The 22937-nt window shown below is 38.1% G+C and overlaps 1 protein-coding gene across 12 annotated transcripts in view; it reads right to left on the minus strand.

The window, feature by feature from the left end:
* Positions 1–1839: 1839 nt before the first annotated feature.
* The window catches only part of kirrel3b (kirre like nephrin family adhesion molecule 3b), a 161746-nt gene continuing 140648 nt past the window's right edge, over positions 1840–22937 (minus strand). For 2 of the 12 annotated variants that reach the window (XM_034866845.1, XM_034866856.1), the window contains exons 10-16: positions 16645–16745; positions 12309–12519; positions 10591–10698; positions 10009–10092; positions 9605–9714; positions 7950–8036; positions 1840–3830 (exon numbers count right to left, since the gene is read on the minus strand). In XM_034866845.1, coding sequence (XP_034722736.1) covers positions 3369–3830; positions 7950–8036; positions 9605–9714; positions 10009–10092; positions 10591–10698; positions 12309–12519; positions 16645–16745 — 1163 coding nt within the window. In that variant the 3' untranslated portion in view covers positions 1840–3368. Of the gene's footprint in view, positions 3831–7949; positions 8037–9598; positions 9715–10008; positions 10093–10590; positions 10699–12308; positions 12520–16644; positions 16746–22937 lie in introns of all 12 variants that reach the window. The other 10 variants (XM_034866844.1, XM_034866846.1, XM_034866847.1 and 7 more) reach the window with 7 other exon arrangements.

The following is a 22937-nucleotide window of genomic DNA, read 5'->3' on the forward strand; positions in this document are numbered from 1 at the left end:
GGCAGTACTGATGTTCAGTATTTCTTTATCTTTTTCCCACTAGTTTATTCTTTAGAATCTAGAATTGAGCATCTCTGAATAAGAGACTACCCTGCATCCTCCGCCCTTTAAGGGTTGCTTTGTTTTATCAGGAAAGGGCAGCAACCCCTTGTTATTGTACCGGGTCTTTGTGTTTATTCATCTGTTATGCCCTGGCATCTGTGCGGTGCTTGTAGCCAGGCAAACAGGCACGCCAGCATCAGCCGGAGAGGTGTCCACAGGTAAGCAGGGGAGACTTTGTCCCCACATGGGCTTTGATCCCTGAAGACTGACATGGCACTCGCTTCCTGTGGTACTCTCATGCCCACTGTATCTGCTGCTATGGGGGGGGGGGGGGGGGGGGGGGGGGGGGGGGGGGGATGACAGAAGGCTGGCCTATCAAATATTCATCTGTTTGCTGTGCAGCGTGCAGATTCTCTGGACTGGGAAAATGTCTTATGTTTGGATCAGCGCAGGAGCTGCATCAGAGAAGTAAACCTGCACCCTTTAGAGAGCAGAGCAAATTTGTTTTGTTTCAAGGGAGATATAAATGTTCAATGTCTGCAAACTGTGGATGAATAAACAATGCATAACATATGCAAAAGATAAGAAAAATGAAAACTGTCCCAACACTGTTATTTAGTCTTGTCAATATCAAGGTAAGTATTTGATCCTGCACTCATAAATGCTGAGAAATAAATACAATAAAAAACAGCGCAGGCGTACTTGACTGTCATTATGGTGTCAAATGAAATATATTGCTGGGCATCTCTCAGAAGGAATAAAGGTATAATAACCTCTTACTGCATCTCACTTCAAAGCTGTCCCAGCTTAGCTCAGCTTCTCACCCTATAGAATCATCTGTGCTCATTGTACAGTGAGAGTTTTCCCCTGTGAGATCTGGGGAAAGAGAAACTGCTCACACAAGCATATCATGGAATTTGTAAGAAACAAGTAAGATTGATGAAATTTCTGGAAGGGAAACAATGAGAAAATTGTTGTCTGTTACACAGTTTTGATGCCATGTGGATTTATGAAGCTCTAATGTAGTGAAATCTGACTGAGACAGAAAAGAAAAGCCAGAAAAAATTATATACAGAGAAAGACAGCATTAGAGATTTATATACAGTCTGCTAAGTGCCAAGGTGGATTATCAGCGTTGAAACAGAGCTTTTTGTCTTAAGCTGTACAATGGGCGCCAATCCATTTGTTAAATTATAGTCCAAACCACCGCCACTCAAGTGGGAAACCCCATTCAAATGCCCTGAATATAAGCAAACGTAAAGTGCTTACAACAACAAATTGCTTTTGTTGGAAATGCCTTGCTTGTTTTTTATTATGGGCTGTTTCAGACACACTTCATCCCAATTGCTATGGATGATACAGAAAAACTACTTAATTAGGTAAGATATACTGTAACCTATTATAGTAACAGAAGTGACACTGATGTTGCTCCTCTTTACCCTTCACATAACAGCTCGAATAACAATCAAGCTTATTCTATAAAGTATGGCTGGAACAGACCTTGAAAAACGTATGAGGCTTTTGATGGCCAAAGTCGAATGTGATATAATGTAATGAATTCACTGAGGCTGATGCTTGCTGTAAATGGTTGCCCTTACCAAAGGGTCTGCTTCAACACATCTTAAGGGGTTTTGATCACAACCTTTGCATCCAGGTTAGAATACAGATACAATATTGCCCAACTGCTTTACGGTATCTGCACATCTGCATTTGGATTTCTAATGTTTATTAATGCAAACAAGCAGCACTCCCCGGTCATTACTTTGTTTTGACACTCTTGACAGGGGCTCACTTTGAAATGTTACGTAAAGTATGAGCATTTGTGTAGCTGCAAGCTAAATCACTACTGTCTCTACTTTCAACTAAAACAAATACAGTGTCAGTGATTAAAAAAGAAATCCAATTTCATCTATGTCACATACAGTGCAGAACAGAACAAAATAAAGAGTCAGTGTGACACCGTCAGCTTCACAGTAGTCAAAAATAAAGCTAGCAAAATAAAACACATTTTCAAAAATTTGCTCTTTATGTCCCTTGATGACCGGCACAATCACAGGTAGGTATACAGTCAGGCTGCACTGACCTCCAGTGTCAACAGTGATATTGACAATAGCAATGGCATAACCACACAATAAGAAGCTCAGCTAAAATATTATGTTTACATTTCATTCAACAGATTCCCCTTAAGTATGTGGCTGAAGAACTGCGGCATTAGCAGGAGAAACTCACAAATACAACATACAGTATGTTGAAGTTTGTGAACTTTCCTGCCGCATTCCTTGGAGCTGGATTTGGTGCGGTAAAACCGTGGAAGATGCAGCTCCCCATCAACACAAGAGCTTATAGTGTATGTCTATCTTGCTTAGTCAAAGTTTGTGTTGACACAGATCACACAGACCCTCAAGGCAAAGTAGATATGGACAAGAAGAGGCGCTCATGTCTCATTTAGAGTCCTCCATGAGGGAAATCAGAGGCAGAAATCTGATTCTAGAAAAGAAATTACAGTCAGTATGTACACTGATATTCTGTGTGTCACAGTAAAATAATGACTCAGGGATTTAAAATGAGATCTCAGCCCCTCTTTATCTGCCCAGCTCTGTGGCCCAGATACTGCTGCGGAGAAGAAGAAAAAAACATTGTTCTTTTAAACGTTTGAGATGTCTGTGGGCACATGGAGAAAGTTTTCTTCCACCTACACATGAGACAAGTTTCAACGAGCTTAACATACAGTTTAAATGGAAGTTGGGGAGAGGAAAAAGTTATTGCTTTAACAACTGAAAACCACATGCACATTCATTTTTTGTGCTTCCAATTACAAGAGAGCAGGAGGACATCGGCTGGCACTCATTATTGTGACGCACGTGCTTCACAACAATCTCAGTTTTTCTGAATGACAATCTTTAAAAAGCCAAATGTTCTTTGCCTGGGGAGCTGATTGTCACACAAAGCCTTTGTAGTATTTCTGCCCTCTGTTAACAATTCATCTGCAGAAACAGAGTACTGAATGTTTCAATTCAAAACGTGGGTTGTCTCTGTGTCGGCAAATAACATCTCTGTGGCACAATTCTGATTATGGGGCTTAAAAAAGGAGGTGGTTGATAAGTTAAGCATGAAGGAATTATAAGGCTTCTTGATCCCCTTTTCGGGACACTTAGAAGTCTGAACAAGTCCCACGGTTTATTAAAACCAACCAGCCCCTGCATCTCCAGGCATCCGGAGGAAACAGTAAAATTGTTACTTTAGGGGTTCCTGGGAGCTGATTCTGTCTCAGTTTTACAATCCCGGTTGCTTGTTACACCCCTTCAAACGCTCTCTCACCCTTGTGGTCAGACATGGGTCTGCATGCGCTTCTGGAGCGGCCGGGTGAGGTCTGAGTTTTGTGAGGAAGATTGGGAATAGTGGGAAGATGAGGAGGCTGACGCCTTGCTGTCTTTGTCAAACTGCACATAGCCGTCCGGCTTACTGTAGCTGCTGACGCTGCTGTCACACTGCGTGTCGATAAAAGAGCTGGAGTCGCTGAGCGAGCCGCGCTGGAACTCGCGCTCACACAGCTCGATGGAGCTGCTGCCCATGCCGAGCACAAAGCGTTGGCTGTAGTCATAGAGACGGTTGGGACCTGCTCCCAGAGTGGAGTAGATGTTGGTGAAGGACATGCCCGTTGGTACCCGCTGCTTGCCCAGGGTACCTGTGTTGGTGGGGTTCCTCACCTCAGTAGACTGATTTCCAGCAATGGTAGGCGTGTGATGCTCCTTAAAGGTATTGACACTGTAGTATCCATTTGTAGGGTCCTATTTAAAGCACAGGAAAGAAAGATCATTCTTAGGGACTTCTTGTTTAATATTTAAGGGGCTACTGGAAGAGTTTTGGGGTCTTTTGTCAATAAAAAACTTGACCTTCCCTTTAGCATCATACAGTTTCTATGATCCTACAAAATGACAGGGGGAAAGAAAGCATGACCACAACAATGTATTGATGCCTGCTGCTCTGGTGTGCACTTGACCAAGTTTTACAGATTGAGAGAAGTTTTTACAGCCATTGTTTTTTCACTACCATGACATGTGTCGACTAACCTCTGATTTCTCATCTCACACATCACACTCCACTGTTACGGTGGCCATTTCAGTAGATTTACTCATTAACATTGTTGTAGAAACACAATAAGTATAGAAACTAAATGTACACTTCCTGCTTTACTTCAAATATTGAAGTTACTCTTCTAGTAAACTATAGTGTTCACAAGAAATAAAACAATAAAACATTGAGACCATTCAACAAAGCTGCCGAAGCAGAACATTATCCACAACACCTTTTCTCAGACGAGCATCAGTTTAGGAGCTTGCATGCTACCACTCCTTCCTTCTCAAATTACTTGAAAAGGCTGTAATTTGCACAATTTCACAAATAATCAAAGAGACCGAAAGGATATTTGAGTCAGGTATGGCTGCAGCCTGGAGACCTCCTTTCTCAAGCCCTCCCTGCTGCGTGCTGTCCATAAGCTTTGACTTTTCAAAAAAAAAGCTTGCGTCTGTTCCGCTAATGCTTTTGTGCGTTAATGTTTTTGAGGTTTTTTAACTAAACAGTACGGAAATCATATAAATGAATAAAATCATTTTTTCAGCAGATGTCTTTGTTACAACACGATTAAACTAGCAAAGCAGTTTTGTGTTTGTATGAGTTATTCAGTTTGGGAAATCGCACAGTCTCTACAAAGCTAAAGCTACAACTTGTCTGGCTGACTCAACAGGTAGGGACCCATCTGGTAGCAATGGGGGGGCCGAGACTGAGAGAGCTACATGGAGCTACTTTTAAAACTATGCACCAAACAAGCCACTTTGAAATTTTGCTGTTTTCATGAATACAAAAGATGGGTGACCCTCCCTCCCAGACTAAAAAATGTTGGATGACCCTCTCCTCAACAAAGAATTAAAAGACATGACCCTCCCCTATTTTCCTCTGTTGGTTCATTCAATAAATACCAAACGTTCCCTTATTATAATTATTATTTTGATCTATTATTTTTTCTTGATGTACGTAATAGCAAATTAGTATATGAAAAAGAAGCGGGAAATAAAAGCATCCCCTGGTTGATAAGCATTTACATAAAATAGCCACACAGCTCAACAGGAGCCAAGGTCAAACTGTCAGTAATTACCTTCCAAATTTCCGAATAAATAAGAAAAAACAAGCTGCCGTGTACATCATGAGAAAAACAAAAAACTGTGTTGAGGCTTAGTGCTAGGATTTAGTCATCCCCCCACACTAACCTTAAAATCATGTTTCTCGCTAATTAAACAGGCCTTGATGATTCATCGTTCGGCATCCAACGTGCCGCTCCAAAGTTCACTCACATACCAGCTTTAATTGGACCTAAACGGATTGTACTGTGTGTGATTTACTGTTCGCACTGAAATGGCTTCTGAGGCTACAGCTGTGTCACTGGTTTGTCTGCTAGGCTGCAAGCGACGTGCTGTTGCTAAGGGTTCAGTTAGGGCACGGGTGTGTGTGTGTCATATCTTCTTGTGAATGTATGTGAATGTCAAGCATAGTGAGCATGGTGAAAAATCAAAAAAAGAAGAATGTTTATAATGTGGAAATGAGAGTGACAACCTGAGAGGATTCTCATTATGCCTGTCTTTATCAGACAGCAGACAGTGAGATTGTTTGCCTCTGGCTTTCCCTTGTCGCTTGTTCAGTCTCGCCCTATGCTCTCGCCTCATGCACACTGTCATTAACTAGGATCAGAAACAGCCGGACCCCAGAGAAAGCAGCTAAGCAGGCAAACACAGCAGAAGCACACTCCAGGGAACCAATGCCAACATTCGTTAGGACAATGAACAGGTCAGAATTTGTTTTTGTGGCACTGATAAGCTCTGGTATGCTGCAGAGTCAAAACGGAGCTATGTCACCTCACATCAGGTTGGAATGGTCACATTATCTTTGTTAAATATAAACTGCAGTGTGAGAACTCACCTACAGTCTTGCCAACAAGAATGCAGGTCTTACGTGGAACCACCTGCTGAGATCATTTGCTGTGCTTGATTTACCAATGCATATACATTAGAAGCACCAAGGGGGTTCTTCTAGAGGAATAGTAAACACTTCCACTAAATATTGGAATAACGTTCACAGCAAGATAAAGTGTATATTGTGATTTCCTCTTACTTAAGAACAGGTTGTGGAAACATACTGTTTTTAGAAGATTTAAGGACAAACCCCAGCGTATTTCTGCTTAAATTTAATATAACTTTTAGTCAATGAACGATATAACATGCTACTATGAAAAATCCCATACATCGTAACTTTTTAGTAAATTTCAAAGTTTTTTTTGCCAGTTATTCGATAAAATGTAAATTAAATAAACTCAAAATATTTATATATACTGTATATATTGATGCACATGAGCGAAGCAACAAAACTATTCTGTTTTTTACTAATGATCTATACTATAAATTTAAAATATCCACTAAATAGTGTATTGTAGTGTAATATATAGGTGCAGGCAAAGAATAACTGAATCATTTGAATGAAACCTTGTAAAGTACAAACATTTTACTTACTTAAGCTTTACACCAGTAACATAATGCACACATAGAAGAGAATGTGTCCTTCACTTGAAGTTCAGGGAGTACAAAGGGCTTTATACATGAATCTGCCAAATTGCATGCGGGTCATTTACTGCAAAAGATTCAGGTAGTAAAGGGCTTTCACTTGTTATAGGAGAAGTGAGAGCAAAGCATGTTATCTGTAAGTACAGACTGATCCATTCATTGCCATGTAAATGGGCAGACAGCTGCAAATAGCAATAAAGTCAGTTTATTACATTCACTGAATCCTGACTTTACTGAGGAAGACGCATTTGATTGGATCTGGCCCCAGTGGCATTTTACTGAATCAGCGTGCATATATGCTCTAAAAGGTTCATGGAACAGGACTAATGAGATGAAAGGATGTACATATTTCATTGGTCAAACAGTGGACTTACAGTATATATCAAGTTTTTTTTAAATATAGTATTGTGGTCCTTTGTAACCTGCAACCTAAGGTTTCAAAACTGGAAACTGTAATTTGCTTGACAACACAGGCACACTGCACAGGTTTCAAAACACAGACGGTTATTTGAACCCTGCTACAACGCAATGTTGTATTACATAAATATAAGGGCTAAAACAGCTATAATCTACATCATAATTTATTATACATGAAGACGTGACTCAGTTAATTATGTGTTTCCATGTGTTTCAGAGTTTACCCTCAAATTAACTACAACGGTGGGTTTTTGTTATTATGTTTCGTGATTGAGAATTGTAGATTGTTTCTGCAATTAAAAAGAAAGGTGCATGAAGTTGAAACAAACTGGATTTTCCTGGGAGAGATTTACTGTGCTTAATATAATGGAGAAGTTCAGACGTTAATCTGCACGTCCCAATGGTTTTGATTTGAGAGTAAGCACAATACATGGGAAAAGAATGTTGCTTTAAGAAACATTTTGAGAAAGATTTTGTTTGCATTTTCCAAATCGAGCATTGAAAAATAGTACATTACATCACCAGAATGGGTTCGAAAATCAGCAGAGAGCAAATAATTAAATATTCAACACTTCTCCTATATATATACTTTAAAAAAATCTCATCTATATGGTCTATGTAACACTTTAAGTTACTTCAATAACAGCTTGAGGTCCAACCAGCCTCTGATTTTTTAAACCACCTTTGATGAGACTAATTAATAGAAATCCGACCTCTAAAAGTAATTTTGCCTCTGGTTTTATCCTTGGAAAATCATGTGTAGCAAGGGAGGCATTAATGTTTTTCTGCTATTTTGGTCCCAGAATTAAAGACCACCCTCTACCCCAAAGCCTCTCTCCACCTTTTACTCAGCCTAATGCTGTCATTGTTCACGAGTCGTACCTTAATGTGCTGATACTCCTTCTCTTCCTCTTGTAAGACCTCCAGCTGCTTCAGAACAGACTCCTGCTGGAATTCTCCTCGTTCAACCTGCAGAATAATCAAGAAAAGTATATAAAAAGAGTCTGTGTAGTTTCCAAAACTCTTCCACTCAGAGTGAAACAACATTTAGACAGAAGGATTTCACTTTTATCACTTGTTCTTTCATATTAGTCAGACATGTTTCACCTTCACTCAGAGATGGCAAAAGTATGCTACTCACTTCCCATACTTAAGTAGAAGTACAGATACTAGTGTTAAAAAATACTCTGGTAAAAGTAGAAGTACTGATTTAACTTCTTTACTCAAGTAAAAGTAAAGTACAGGCTTGGAAATTTACTAAAAGTATAAAAGTAAAAGTAGCTGATTCTGTGAGAATTCACAGATCCAGTTTCTCTTTTTTAATCTTCCCCTTAACATTTAAAGGAATCTACATGTATGTGTTTGTGCTCAATTATGGGAATGTGTTAGTGAGGACTAGATTAGGACTGTATTTAAAGTTGATTCTAGTTTCCAACTTCGCCCCAGGTTTGTCTCTTAAAACACGGAGACAACTTATCTCTGTTGATGCAACGTGCAACCTAGCTACCAGGTGAAGAACACAAACAACAAAATAACTATCTAATTTACTTTAAATTTGCCAGAACTATAGACCAATACAAAAAAACAACAGGCTTAAATGAACTGACGATATCACTTATACAACTTCTCAAGGACGCACACACAAACTCTCAGCTGATTATCCTTAAGACAGCTAGTCTCTTTTCTTTTCTCTAACTTTTTCTTTGTCTTGCACGCGCGCCCGCTCGCAGCGTGCGACCTCTGTCCAAGCTAATCTCCGACATGACGACCGCTTGTAAAAAAAACTAAAGAAACAAGCCAATTTTGTAATATTTGTGTTAAATTGTAAGGAGTAAAAGTAAAAAAAGTTGGCACAAAAAATAGTAAAGTCAGTAAAATCAGATAAATCTACTTAAGTACAGGCAGAGATGGAAAGTAACAAAGTATTTGTACTTCCCATCTCTGCCTTCACTCAGGGCTGGCAGGGGAAATTAATAATGCATCCTTAAATATCTTTAATTTATCTTAACAGAATGCAAATTTGTAAGGTAGGTAAGCTCATTTCATATAAAATATCAACTGTATTAAGTATTTCTGAAAGAAAATGTAAAACCTCAAATTGCAAATAGCATAGCCCTGGAGCGACTGCATGGTAACCAAAACACTGGTACAGTTCCAAAGAGGAAACAGTTCTTTGTATGTCTAGAAGGCATGTAGATACAGAATTACACCCACTGTCGGATTACCCAGTATGCATCAGCATCTGCATAGTTACAATGTATTGGGGTCTGATCTGCTCAAAGGGCTTGTGGCATCATATTGATAAATATAGTCCTTAAGACTAGACTTCAGCACATATACACTCTAAATGCCTGTCTATTCTTCCATTACATAAAATAATATATTCCACAGGAAATGGCAAAGAAAAATGAAAAGTCCAATTGATTATGTTAATGGTAGCTTAAGTAGGACACAAATACATACAAAATGTTGAGATATTTTTTTCTAAATACAGGAACAAGAAGTAGAAAATAGTATGTTTCGACACTCACACTCACCATCAGTTGCTTCATGGAGGTGTGTTCTTCGTTTTCCCGTGCTGCATTGTGGTCTTTGTGTACAATCTCCACCCGGATGTCATTTTTTGCTGACACAACTCCGTTCAGATCTGCCAGAAACAGATGACACACATATCTCAACAAGTTGGATAAACAGCATTCAAACAGTTTCCTCCTCAGTACAGTTTGGATTTTTACAGCATTTAACAAGGATCCTTGGGTTTTTTGATTTTGAGAGCTACACCATTTCCCGAAAAACAATACAAAGCATTATAAATCATTTGTTTCCTGCTAACACAAAATTATGTTTGTTCCGCATACATATGCAATCTCACACAGCCTTCCACGGTGGCTCATTGTGTTTGGGACATTGCTGATGATACTGTCATATAACAAAGTCTTACTTTCTGTCTTAATTTTGCTTGCAAGTTCTCTCTGGTGAGCACAGATGGAGACGGGCAGTGAGGGCATAACCAGGTGCGCTTCCTCTGTAGTATACAGACAATAGACATGCTGAAGGAACCAGTAGCAAAAATTGGTTCTTGGATAGAAACAGTGGCTGACTGTCTCTAACCTGAGTCACTTGGTACATGGGTGGGTGGCAGTGAACATAGCGCAGGATGTAAATAGCCACATAAGTGAATGCAGCCAGACTGAGATTGCATGAAATGAGCCCTTATTACAATCTGGCCATCTCTGCACCACAAAAAGATGTCCATCTCAAAAAGTGATTTAATATTGTATTTGGTGTTGTGTCGGAAATGTCTTGAGTTATACAATCTTTTTTATTTATTTATATTTTGTATGCCCCATTTTTAAGAAACCTCAAGTCAAATTTAGCAGACAACCAACATCTTGCAAGCAGATTTTTCAAAACAATAGCCACTTTGAATAGATGGACATATTTTTTCTAGCGTGCTTGCGCGGTGATACAGTACTTTGGCATGCATGCTTCAGAGGATGTAACAGGGGAAGAGGAGACATACTTCTCTGGGAGCGGGTGCAACAGAATGCTCCAATGGTGCCCATGAGGACAATGACGGCCACAAACGCTCCAACGGCAATGCCAATGATCACCGCCACTGGGAGAGATTCTGCAGAGAGCAACAAAGAGAAATGTCCTTCTACAATAACATACAACTAACATCTTAAATGTACATTACATCCAATATAGGGTACATGACAGCAAGTACAGAACAGGACACAGTCATAATGTAGAGGCCACTTTTCACACATGCACCAGTTATTCTCAGCACACAATTGTTGTTGTATGTTTAATGGCATGTGTTGTATGTTTAATGTTTGATAACTTGTGGTTTTATGGTTGTATTTTAATGTAGCCAAATTAAGCCAAAGATACATTTGGTGGATAATAAAGTCTAATCTAAACTAATCCTCTTCTTTGCCTCTTTTCCGTCTCCGCAACAAACAGTAATGAAGGGAAGATGTGCTGTATTTCATCCCTCTAAGTGACTGACATTTTCCCTGAGGCACATGGCAAAAAAAAAAAAAAAATGTTATAGGCACAGCGCCACACTAAAATAATTTAAATCGGTCCTGAAATTTAAAAGAAAACTAATTACTAAACCTTTGGTTATCAGTGTGGGTAAACATTTCCCTACTAATATTGTCTCATTATCCTACCGTCTTTTAACTTTTGATTTACACACATTTTGGCTACTAGAAGCCTTTAACCGAGGGCTTTTATTTTCATTGAGTAGAGTGCAAGACTGTGTGCATTTGTTTAAACATAATCATGTTTGTGTGTTTCTGCAAGGATGTTATGGTGCATTTGTGACAAGGTAAAGATTAAACATACCTATCTATGTGCTGCTCTAACATCAAAGGTTCTCATTAAAGCACATTTTAATGACCTGAGTTACCAGCTTACGTTTATGACCTTCTTGCAATTTAAACAAATGCAAAGCAACCAAGTGCTCTTCCTACACCATTAAAGCCTATGTATTGCTTTCATTGATCAATGTCACTTTCACATGAGCAGTTTATAATTAATCATTTGCAATAAGTGGACAGAAAACAGAGCTTTCTCTATGGTGGAGGTAGAAAAGGTTAACAGATAGAATGTATTAATTTGTTAAGCAATATAAATAAAGAATGTTTTAAGTCTCTCTTTACATAAAGAAAGCAGGAAGTGTAGTGCATTTCATATTTAGTGTGCAGTGTATGCCAAGGGTCACCAGTTAAAATTACTAGGGGGTGGACTTTTTAACCCAGAAAACTAATTTGTCAGTTTATCATCATATTTACTGTACATCAAACGTTTCAGAATGTAGGCCATGCACTGTAACTTTGTATTACCAGCTGGCAGTTCCAAGTTGGTAAAAGTTCAATTTTGAAGAACTTTATTCTGATAGAATAAAAAAACTAAAATTCAAATGGTGTTTATGTAGCCTACATATAGCTGCTGTATCAAAGTAAAAATGTACCATATCATTTACTAAAAGCTGTGTTTACAGATTGAACACAACTAAAATGTGTTGTTTGTATTTGTTATTGTGCTTCAACATTATTCTTAGATGGCCTTACACAAAATCCCATTCACACACAAAGGCACTAACCCAATTGCACATGCTAAAATGTACAGTCACAAGCTAACAGGCTTTTGTCCCCATCTACAACCAATCACCATCTAGAAAACCAAAGTCACGTGATTTGAAGAAGAGGAAGGTGGAACCTGTCGAACCTTTGCTCCCACCTTGTTCCTTAAGGCGTATGATCTCGGTGTCTGAGCCGAAGCTGTTCCACGCGGTGCAGTTATAAATGGTCTGGAAGTCAGCTGGGACAATGTTACTCATGGTCAGTGTAGAGATTACTCCTTCTTCTGTGGTGACGGTCTCCACGGTGTAGCGGCCGGACGTTCCAGACTCCAGCACCGTTTCCTTCCATGACCAGGCCTGAGAAAAGACAGAGGGTATAAAGAGCATGGATATGTTAGGTGATATTTGTTGTGTGACGTACAAGGATAAATATGCAAATTCAAAACATTGGTGACCTGCAAACCTTTCCTGCAGCGCTATCATGAGGTTGATAGTTACGGTTTTGAGTGAACTATTTCAACCATTTGGTACAGACATTCATGTACCCCTAAAGTTTTTAATTTAATAATTTATTGAATCCATAACTTTTCATCTAGAGCTCCACTTTAGTTAAGGACCAAACAACTGATGTGCTAATAAGCTAATTTAAGATAAACTAAGATTGCAACCATGGTAAACTTAATAAGTGCTAAATGTCCTAATTTTAGCATTTTTATGGTGACCATGTTAGGATGCTAACATTAGCACTTATCTTAAGAATTGCTGTGCCAAAGTACAACCTCACAGAGATGATAGCATGGATGTAGACTTGTTATGAAGTATGACATGCATTAAATGTGGGGCATTAAGGAGACACACAATGGCTTTTGGTGATTATTATTGAATAGAAAAGAAACAACCTACACTGTATGTTTGCAATAAAACCTTCTTTGGTAAAGTTCTTTAGATGATTTTGAAAAGCTACAGCCAGGAAACGTGCTCATTTGTAAAATGCTAACAAGACATCTGAATCGTATCAGTGGCCAGAAGAACAGAAAGCTGTTCAACTTTGACTCTGACAACAACTACCATATGTTACTACCATATAGGATGGAACAAGTGATTTGATGGAACAAGGGATTTGTAGTAATGTTAAAGATGACCAAGCCAACACATGTACTGTATGTGCTTTATACAACTACTGTTTATCAGTGAATCCTCCGTTCAGTGGGTGGATGGATTCATTGGAGTTTAATGTGATCATTATTTGATTTCTAGGTGAAATCACATAATCATCAAAGAGCATATTCTGTAGGTTGTATAGCTATGTTCTTTGATAATTCCTGACCTATGGCAGGCAGCATTTATGTTGCTACAGAACACATATCCATGGAAACACACAATGACCATGCATAGATGAACGTAATGCTCTACAATAATAAAGGGATAGTTATGTTTTTATTCTGGTAGAAGGTGGTATGAGTCAATGCACAGACATCATTTTGATTGATGATTTTATTTCAGTGGTTCAGAGGAAAGTATCAAAGAGAAATTAATCAATGCATATGCACTAAGTATGTTATAATCTACATAGTGAATTCCACTGTTTTTGGTAAAAAAATGGTGTAGTTAAAAATGTTTTGTCTATTTGCTGCTGTTCATCTCTGGTTAACAAGTTGCAAACTCACTGAGATCTCTCTGGCATCTGTAGGCCGAGCTTACGTTTAATGGATAATTGCAAATTGTTTGTACTTTAGGCAGATCTCTTCTCACTGCAGTGTTTAAATTACTGTGCTTTTTGGATTTGGCTGCTGGGAAATGCAAGCAACCATTTGTAGAGCATTAATTGCTTAAACTAGAGGAATATAATAAGGTAGGGTGGGAAATACTGTATATTATTTTGAATACAATGAATAATTATGATGAAACAGTACACCTTAATAACAATAACACAACTTTAATTTATTTTAATTAAAATAAATTCTTAAGAAATGTCTCTTACTGTAAACTGTGATGGCACATTGGCATATGCATATGGTGGTATTTGGGATTTGTCTGCCAAATAAGTCGTATTTGTTAGAGTAACACAACACTAATCTTAACTGTGGGAAATGTTACCTTACATTCAAATTTATTTCCCATGATTTAACATGTGATGTCTCTTTGACAGACGGAAACTCACACAGAATATCTTGAAGAGATGTGTTTTGAAATAATAGCAAAACAAAATGTCAAATGCCGAGGGGTCTTGCAATTTTTGCAGGGCATGATAGGTGAGGAGGTGATGGGTCTGACACATGGATGAAAAAATGTGAAGTGGCGTGATGTAGAAAAAAAAAGATATTTGCACATACTGGATTTATTTATGCAGTGCTATGATAATGTAATACATGCTATTTTGTGCCTTTTTTCAGCCTGCATTTGTTTTGGGTGTCTTTGGTGAGAATTACATTGTTCGTTTTCGCAGATTTTTTAACTAACAAACAAGGAAATTCATCATACTTACTGTATAAAGAGTGAGAAAGTTAAATTGCTTCTCAGAGGAAAAACAACGCATTAACTTAAAACTTGCAGTAATGGACAGATGGCTTAACACAGTTGTGAAATGCAGTATTACAATTTTGCCATACAATATGTATAAAGTAGAGAGCTTTCCTGCCTCCTTGTTCTTATAATCTTGCGTGGAATTCCCCATTATCACATTAGAGAATGGTCAATGTTAAAAAGACTCAGTGATAGTTTTTTGATTTTTGGTATACATGGAATTGACTTCACATGTCATAACAACATCTCAGGTTTCACATTGGTAATTTCATCTCTGAAAGGAGTCTCTGTCTGTCTGTATGTCTGCCTGTCTCACAACCGTTCATCCAATCAAATTCACATTTGGCAGGTGTATTGCTGAGGACCCAAAGAAGGGAAGTGTTCAGTGTGAGCTCTTAAGATACACGAGACAAATGAATTAGCAGTGGGTTATGTAAACACTGTGTAGTATATGGAGGGGACCACAGGTGATTGTTACACTGCCAAACGGCATGCTGGGTATTGCTCGCTCTCTGTCATTCACTACAGTTAATTCAAGATCAGACAAATAAGGAGAGACCAGAGACATTTCAAGCATCCACAATGTAACTTTCAGAATTAATGCTTTTGTTCCTAGAAATATGTTGGTCCCAAATAGCTATAGCTTTTAGCAAATGATGCGTATACTCTAACAAGTGTATTGCTCAGTACCCAAGGAAGCACAGTGTTGTGTGTGAACTTGTTTGGATGAGTGGTTCTTGAGAAAGCTGCAAGCAGCAATACCGTAGGCCAAGCAATTGACCCGTTCCCAACAGGCACGTTTTCAACAGACACTGCAGTAGTGAAGCAAAAGAAAAATAGACTGGACTGTTTCTTAAATAAATAGATTTGAAACAATGATAAACATTAAAGTCCCAGCAACCTTGCCTCCATAGGCACCCCTCTTAAATAAAACTGATGTTAATTATGTTGCTTGATAATATAATAAAAACACACATTAGATGGCAAAGTATGGCAATTAACCACATGCATTTTCAAAGACCCCAACACAGAACTTCCTAATAAGCGCAACGTGAGCTCAGAGAGTTAGCTGTTCATATAAAGTCCATAAATCTTACTGGGATCAGTGCTGACAGAGTATAAGTGTGCATGAGATGAGAAATTGGGGGTTTAAACTCTATTTTCATGCCCACTGTTTCATGTGAACACAAATGATGAAGCTAATGTTATATAATTCTTCAATTTATCTAAACTCATGTGTGCTGCCCATGTGTAATTAACAGATCAATAGTGCATTCAGGCATTATATTAATAGTTCAGTCAGGCGATTTATTTCAGACCAATTTATGAAAGAGTGGTCATTATTCTATCTAATTTGCATCATTCAGGTACCATTAGATTCATAAAATATCTATTCATGAACATAGTTATTATCAAGCGTTATAGTTAGATCTGGCAGGTAGGTAACCGACAGTAGACACTTCACATGTTCACCTGGCTTTACCAGATAGTATGGGACTGTCCTGCTATCATGACAGTCATGAACCGATGCACTATTTATGACAACTATTTATTATAGGATTTTAGATTTTATTTATTATTTATTCTAGGTAAAATAGTTATTTATTCATTGTCTGTGCTGCTGAATCTGGGTAACCAATTTTGTTCCTCCATGTTTTTAACATGCTTGAATGACAATAAAGAAGACTAAAAATAATCTGAATCTGAACTAACCACAGACACTTGCCTTGTTCATGGACTGCGGTGCGCTGCTGAGAATTAATAGGGGAACCACTGGAATGGATAGTTGGTGTTATTTTTATCACTGATTTATGAAACTACCAATTAGATTAATTTACTTATTAATGCAAGGTGCCGGAATAATGCTTCGGATCATATAATCCTTTTTCTTTGCAATAAAACCAGGCCGTTGATTCAAGGATGAGATTAGAAAAAAACTAAATGGTCCAATGTACTTACAATGCGGTCTGGAGGAGGTGTACTTCGAATGAAGCATTTGATTTGTCCTTTTTCACCATGTAAAGCTTGCTGAGTCTGTGTACTGGAGATGGTAGGTGGACCTGAAAAGGAGCAACCATAAAAAAAATGTTTGACGATGAGTTGGAGAAATTAAAACATGAATAATTAAATACATTTTCAGTTTCATTTGACATATTATGGGTTCATATGACATTCCTGCTCAATCGAGGTTTTGAGACACATTATATCCTAATTGCTCCCCTGTTCCAAGCAGTAACACCTGAAGTGTTCAGTAATTTGGGACTCCTTGGGAAGATTGTATTGCAGCTCGATATGAACATGCCTCATCCCTCTGTACAATCTACCCAAGGACAAGGCAGGACAGAACGAAGGACATGAGTGAGGTCTCAGACCTCATTCTGGATCACGAAATTGTTGATTCATTGCTGGCTAGATTTCTCCCATGGAGATAAACGTCACTGGAGAGTGCTACAGCAGTTCTTTGGAGCGTAATCAGCACTACACAGATGGAAAGAGAAAAATGCCATTGTGGGAAGATAACACACTTCTCGCAGTGTATCACCTCAATCAATTTGCTTGCAGCAGATTTGATGGTGAACCAAAAGGTTGGCAAAAACACATTTAAACAGTAAGCCTTAGCTCCCTTTAAATACACAATCTAAACATTTTAAAAGAGAAAATCTATCAAGCAACTGTATGACAAAATACAGTATGTTTTATTTCAAATTGTAATTTATGGCTGTACTGAATTCTTCAAAGCTTTATTAATGATAATTCATTACTTTTATATAGCGCTTTATCATAGACACTCAAAGCGTTTATTCATAATGTCAGGCCAGGATTGGCTAAACAGGAGCACCAGGGGACTTTTTGGTGGTCCGTTTTTTTGTACGTGAGGCCCAGCGTCCAGGTACTGGGTTAAAAACATATAGTTGAAATATATCACTGGTGCCGTCCTTAGGCACCCTGCACTTGCAGAACATTCTATTTTTTAATCTTGCAGTCCACTTGCAAAGTGCAGTGCAGTTATTATGACATGCAGTGTTTTGACAACCTGCTCAAAAAACAACGAAACCGTCATTTCGTACACTTCAGTCAGTGGTGCTTGTTAAGATGAAATCACGCCATGCGAGCAAAAAAAATGGATAATAGAAAGTGCTGAAAAGGCGAGAAAATCTAGAAAGGGACATGGCCACTGAATACTTAGCAACTTTTTCATTAAAATCAGCTAGCGTGAACACCAAATTAAGACGATGAGACAGCTAAGCTAAGCTAGTTACGAGCAGGCAGTGCAAAACATAACACAACATTGCCTGCAAACCAGTGTTCATGTTTAAAATTCAAACTTTTTCACATAGCTCCTCAGCAGAAGTCAATAGTCCAATGAAGAGCCAAGCAGCCGCCATGAGCCCATAACTCCAGAGTGGACAGGTATGATTGCTCATTGAGTGAAAATTATAAGAACTATAATTAAAATGAATGAAGAGTATGGTGTAGACATCTTCTATATGAAAAGCACCCAGGTATAAATACAGCAAACTAAAAGCTGGTGAACAAGTGTGAAAACCAGAAATATGATGAGATTAGTTTTCTTTATATGTCCAAATGTCAGTGACCCATAATGCCTTTTATCATCAAAAGCAGTAGGCTAAATATACAAAGCTCACAACTTAAAAATAATGTAAAATATAAAAGGCTGTAGAGAACAGTGCACTATTTCGGACTCATGTACTGTGGTTTTAATTACATTATTTTAATATAGCCAGTCATGAAGTTAGCCGGTCTAAGGCTTAAAACTCCAAGGTTGAAAATGAGTCCCACTCCGGCCCTGCATAACGTTGACATTCAAATTTATATTAACATTCAAATGCCCAGTTTTCTCTTCTTTTTTTGTGCAGGTCTATTCATTCTGTTTCAACCCAGTCTTACTGCAGTTGCAGATAAATGATAAGGCTACACTAATATCAATAGTATTATATTATGTATAAATTAAGAATCCGATGGTGGCTTGTTTCCAACTCGTGTATTCCAAACATTTCCAATATAGCGTTGTTTCTGTCCCACCATGATGTGGCTATAAACCTAAAGGTACAATTATTATTTCATCTTTATTTCATCATTATTTTATACCCTTATTGGTTTAACTTGCTCCCTGCATGTATTTATGGTGATGTAATTTATGAAATATATTAATTAAAGAAAGTTGCTTTAATAAAAAGGAGACTAACTCATTGAATAACTTTATTCAAATTGAGTTCAGGCTACAAGATCTTGCCTGACAAGGGCAGCTATGCCAAAACGATTGTTCTGCTTGCCATCTGGTCTGAAGGCTGTTCACACCAGGTGACAGCACTAATATGAAGACAAGAAGTCACTCATGACCCAATTCCGTCTTTCAAATGTATTTCTCTTTGGTCCTGAAGAGGTCACTGTAAGTACAATTCCAGAATAGCAAAGTAGAGTGAAAATGGTTCACATTTATCTTAGTTATAGATTTAAATAGATGCAATTACATAAGAAGAACAAAACTGTGGATAAATTGTTTATGTAATCCAACCAAAGTTCATATTCAGTCAAATTAAATTGTACAGCAGTTTGCCAATACTGTTATGAAGATGGTAATCATGCTAATTTAAACTTCATAGAATCTACACAAGTAATATTTTTGGATTCTTTTCTGGTTTATTTATTTTTCTGATTTGCTTGGATGTATTTTGTGTTTATTTGTCTTATGCTGTTAGCATGTAAAAATATCAATGTAAAAGTACAGTGTTTTGAATTTGGATTTCTGCACAAAACAGACACCCAACAAGACCCAGCCCAACACAAACAAAAATGTCTGAAAAAATCAATCAGCTTCAATCTGTAGCCTTGAGTTTGTTTACATTACAAAATCTCCACATCCTGAATGATTTAGGTGTTCTTTTGGTGAAATGTCTTAAGCCCTTAAGACATTTCACTGAAATAATTCAATTAAAAATGATGCACAAACTGACATAATTTCTCATACACCTCTATTTCTTTAGATCTAAAAGCTGTGTTTCCAAGGAGATGTTCCCACACAAATAACACAAGATGTTTTCATCTTTTCCTTTTTTTATGATGAAAATACCTTAAAAAATAAGCTGTTAAAATCAAACATTAAGCATGTCTTGTGTGATGGTTAAGGTTAAGAATATGGGTTTGAGGGGGTGGCAAGTGAGGCAGCTTCTTGATTATTGAGACAACTTGCTTCTCCGCCAACTTCCCTCAAACTCCTGCTCCCTGCCATTTCTCTGAAGATACATAATTGCAGTTTATTACCTGTCTCTTATTAAAATGAATTAGCATTTTAATGAGACTTTGCCAGATGGCGTCTTTGTATGATACTGGAGGCTGCTGAAGAATCAATGCTGCAGACAAATTAAAGAAAAAGTTATTGAAAGCTGCTCCCCTTCTTTTACTGGTTTGTGGACATAGAGTAGTCTTGCTTTGCCAGACCCTCCTCCAAAGCGAACTGAAGGAGGGTCTTGCCACTCCGCATGGCTTTTGGGGTTGGGAGGAAAACGTGTGCTGATTTAACGGCATTTTTTTTTTAAACTAATCAGAATTGTCATGGGAGGCGCTAAGCTTTGCATGGAGCCGCTGCAAAATAGTGATGCAAGAGAAAACTCAGATTGGACAGATAGTCTAGCTAGCTGGGGAGCAGTCATAAGTAGTCCTCATTCATCCACCGAATTTAAAAATCCAACACAAAGAAAGCAAAGAAACGGAAAATACATTCATCCGATGGAATAAACTGAGGCACCGGAGCAAACGTCAAGGTTATAGACTAACATGGAGTGACAGTATTAGTACAACATGTGCTATAGTTCGTACAAGGACAATTGTATGTGCAGTGCGCGTGTATTAACCTGTGTTGGGGAGATTAAACGTAAGTATTTGGTATAAGCTAAGGCAACACACAGCAAGATCAATTGCTTGCGGGCTGTTAAAGGTCGGTGGAAGTGGCTGGGGAGGATCTATTCTATGGATCGGAGCTGCAAATGAGGAATATAATTAGATAGCTTTATCTCACTGGCTCAGCCTTGGTTAAAAGTATGTGTGTGTATGCCTGTGTGTGAGTGAGTACATGTTTGGTAGGGGGAGGTGGGTGGCACTACAACATCAATGGTAGCAGCAGGGGAGGTAATCAAAATGTTGGGCACAAAATCTCTCTCTTACTCATGAGTCATTTGAGGAGGTGTCTACTCCGGAGTGGACAGTGGCAATCTGATTACACAATATCAGTGTGGGTGTCAAAAGGCCAGGGCTTACATTTCCTTCCCAAACTCAGGCATCCGCTTTGAACAAAAGCTTGACATTTCCTCGCTACCTCAATGCTGCTCCTTTGATTTCTCTGTTTTCCTTTTATGATAAAAGAGAGCACATAACAGCTAGAGGGCAACTGAAACAGAAGAAAAATGTCTGGTACGGTCACTGGTGGCCACATTTGCCTCCGGGAGGAATCCTTGGTATATATTGAACCTGCCCACCAGTCAGCTCTAACAATATCGTATAGAATATAGCTTGTTTTTTGATCTACAACTAGAGATGTAAATTAAATACATGTAACCACAATTAGTGGAACCATAATTTTCATAAGAGTATTGCACCAATGGATATTTTTGAGTATTCAACCCTATACATCAAGTCTTTCAGTTATTTCCCATGCTCCATCCACTGTAATGTGTCCACACATTGGTTAGTGAGAGTGAGTTTGTTATTACGTGGCTTGTTAGCTACGTTGCTTGTCTATATATCTAAATGTTGGACTGGGGGAGAACCGTTACTGCTTATTTTACGGTAATGTTCCTGCTGTTGCAACTATGCTATGTGCATTGATAGTAGAGAGTTTGTTTGGATGTGAGCCACAATCACAGATAATTTAATTAATTGGTCAGCTGAGGCAGCCATTGTATTCCTACACTGAACGCTCTGACAGCTTTACCACATTTGCCTTGCTTTGGCTGAACGCATCTTTACAACAGGGATCAGGCTGTATTTTCTCCCCAGTTCTTTTCCTGCATGCAGTGTGAGCCAAACTGTCTCAAATTCACACTGTAAAAATACATTTACAGTAATAACTCAGTACAAACAACACAGGCCAGACACATTCATCATTTTATTGTCTAGCCACAATTACTGCTTTATCCAAATGTACAACTTTTGAGGGGTGCTGAAAGCATGATTTAAATTAGTATTTCCATTAGTCTTTGTGGTATTGTCACATTAACAGAAATAATCTGTCTAAAAAACAATCCCACACTAGTGAGCCTCTGGCTTGCATTATGCTTACAACTAAATAGAAACAATAGTTACAAAGGAAAATGAGCGCAAAAGAAAGCACAAAAATCCTTAATAAAAATAATGTGTGAAAAAAACTAAGTTATTTTGGCCTATGCTTTTATATTCGTTAACAGGCACATTGTCTTTTTTATTAGTCTGTATTGCAGTTATATCTGTGATGTCGGTTACTAATTATTTGACTCTATGGAGATCCAGGTTAAAACACATTGAATATTATCAGTGGGAACTGACCTCTAATGTGCTGGCTGTTTATTTCTAGACTTCCTTTCCACTTCATTGGATGTACACAGGAGGATTTCTAAAGCATTATGCCCTCCCTGGACAAACATAGGGCACATTGGAGTTGCTGACCTCTAAGCTATTGTGCTCCAGAAACCTTATAAGCCTGTGTGACTGTGAACAAGTCTAAACTTCAGTATGAGCCATCATGTCAGGAAAATCCCCACATCTAGCTTTTTTAAACATAGCACAGGGATACATTAAAGATATTTCACCAAAAAAAATAGTTTCTGAGCTGAGTAGAGACAGTGCAAGTGACAGGTACATGCAAATGGAAAAGTGAGTTCAAAGTCTTCCAGGAAGTCTTGCAGATCATATCTTACTATGTTGAAATGAAGCCGGTCAGACAAAATGTGCTGCATTTTAAATGCAGTTTTCCCCTTCATTAATTCGCATTTTTTTTCTTTTTTACACAGTGTCATTGCTAGTTTAAAAAAACTGGAATGCTAATTAACCAGGCACATAAAGAAGAGAAAGAGAAACAGCAGGGGAAAAAATTAGATCTATAACAACTCAGTTCTCTGTGGGATGTTGAGGAGTTCTACGGCCCTCCCTCTCCCTTGCTGTGGTAATGGGCTTTCTCTTGCTAGTGTAACGGAGTTAAAAATGTATTTTATTAATTCTAATTGCCAATCTATATTTTATTTAATTTTAAATATCAGTTA

The sequence above is a fragment of the Etheostoma cragini genome, chromosome 3 (assembly GCF_013103735.1).
Source record: "Etheostoma cragini isolate CJK2018 chromosome 3, CSU_Ecrag_1.0, whole genome shotgun sequence".
Classification (NCBI taxonomy): Eukaryota; Metazoa; Chordata; class Actinopteri; order Perciformes; family Percidae; genus Etheostoma; species Etheostoma cragini.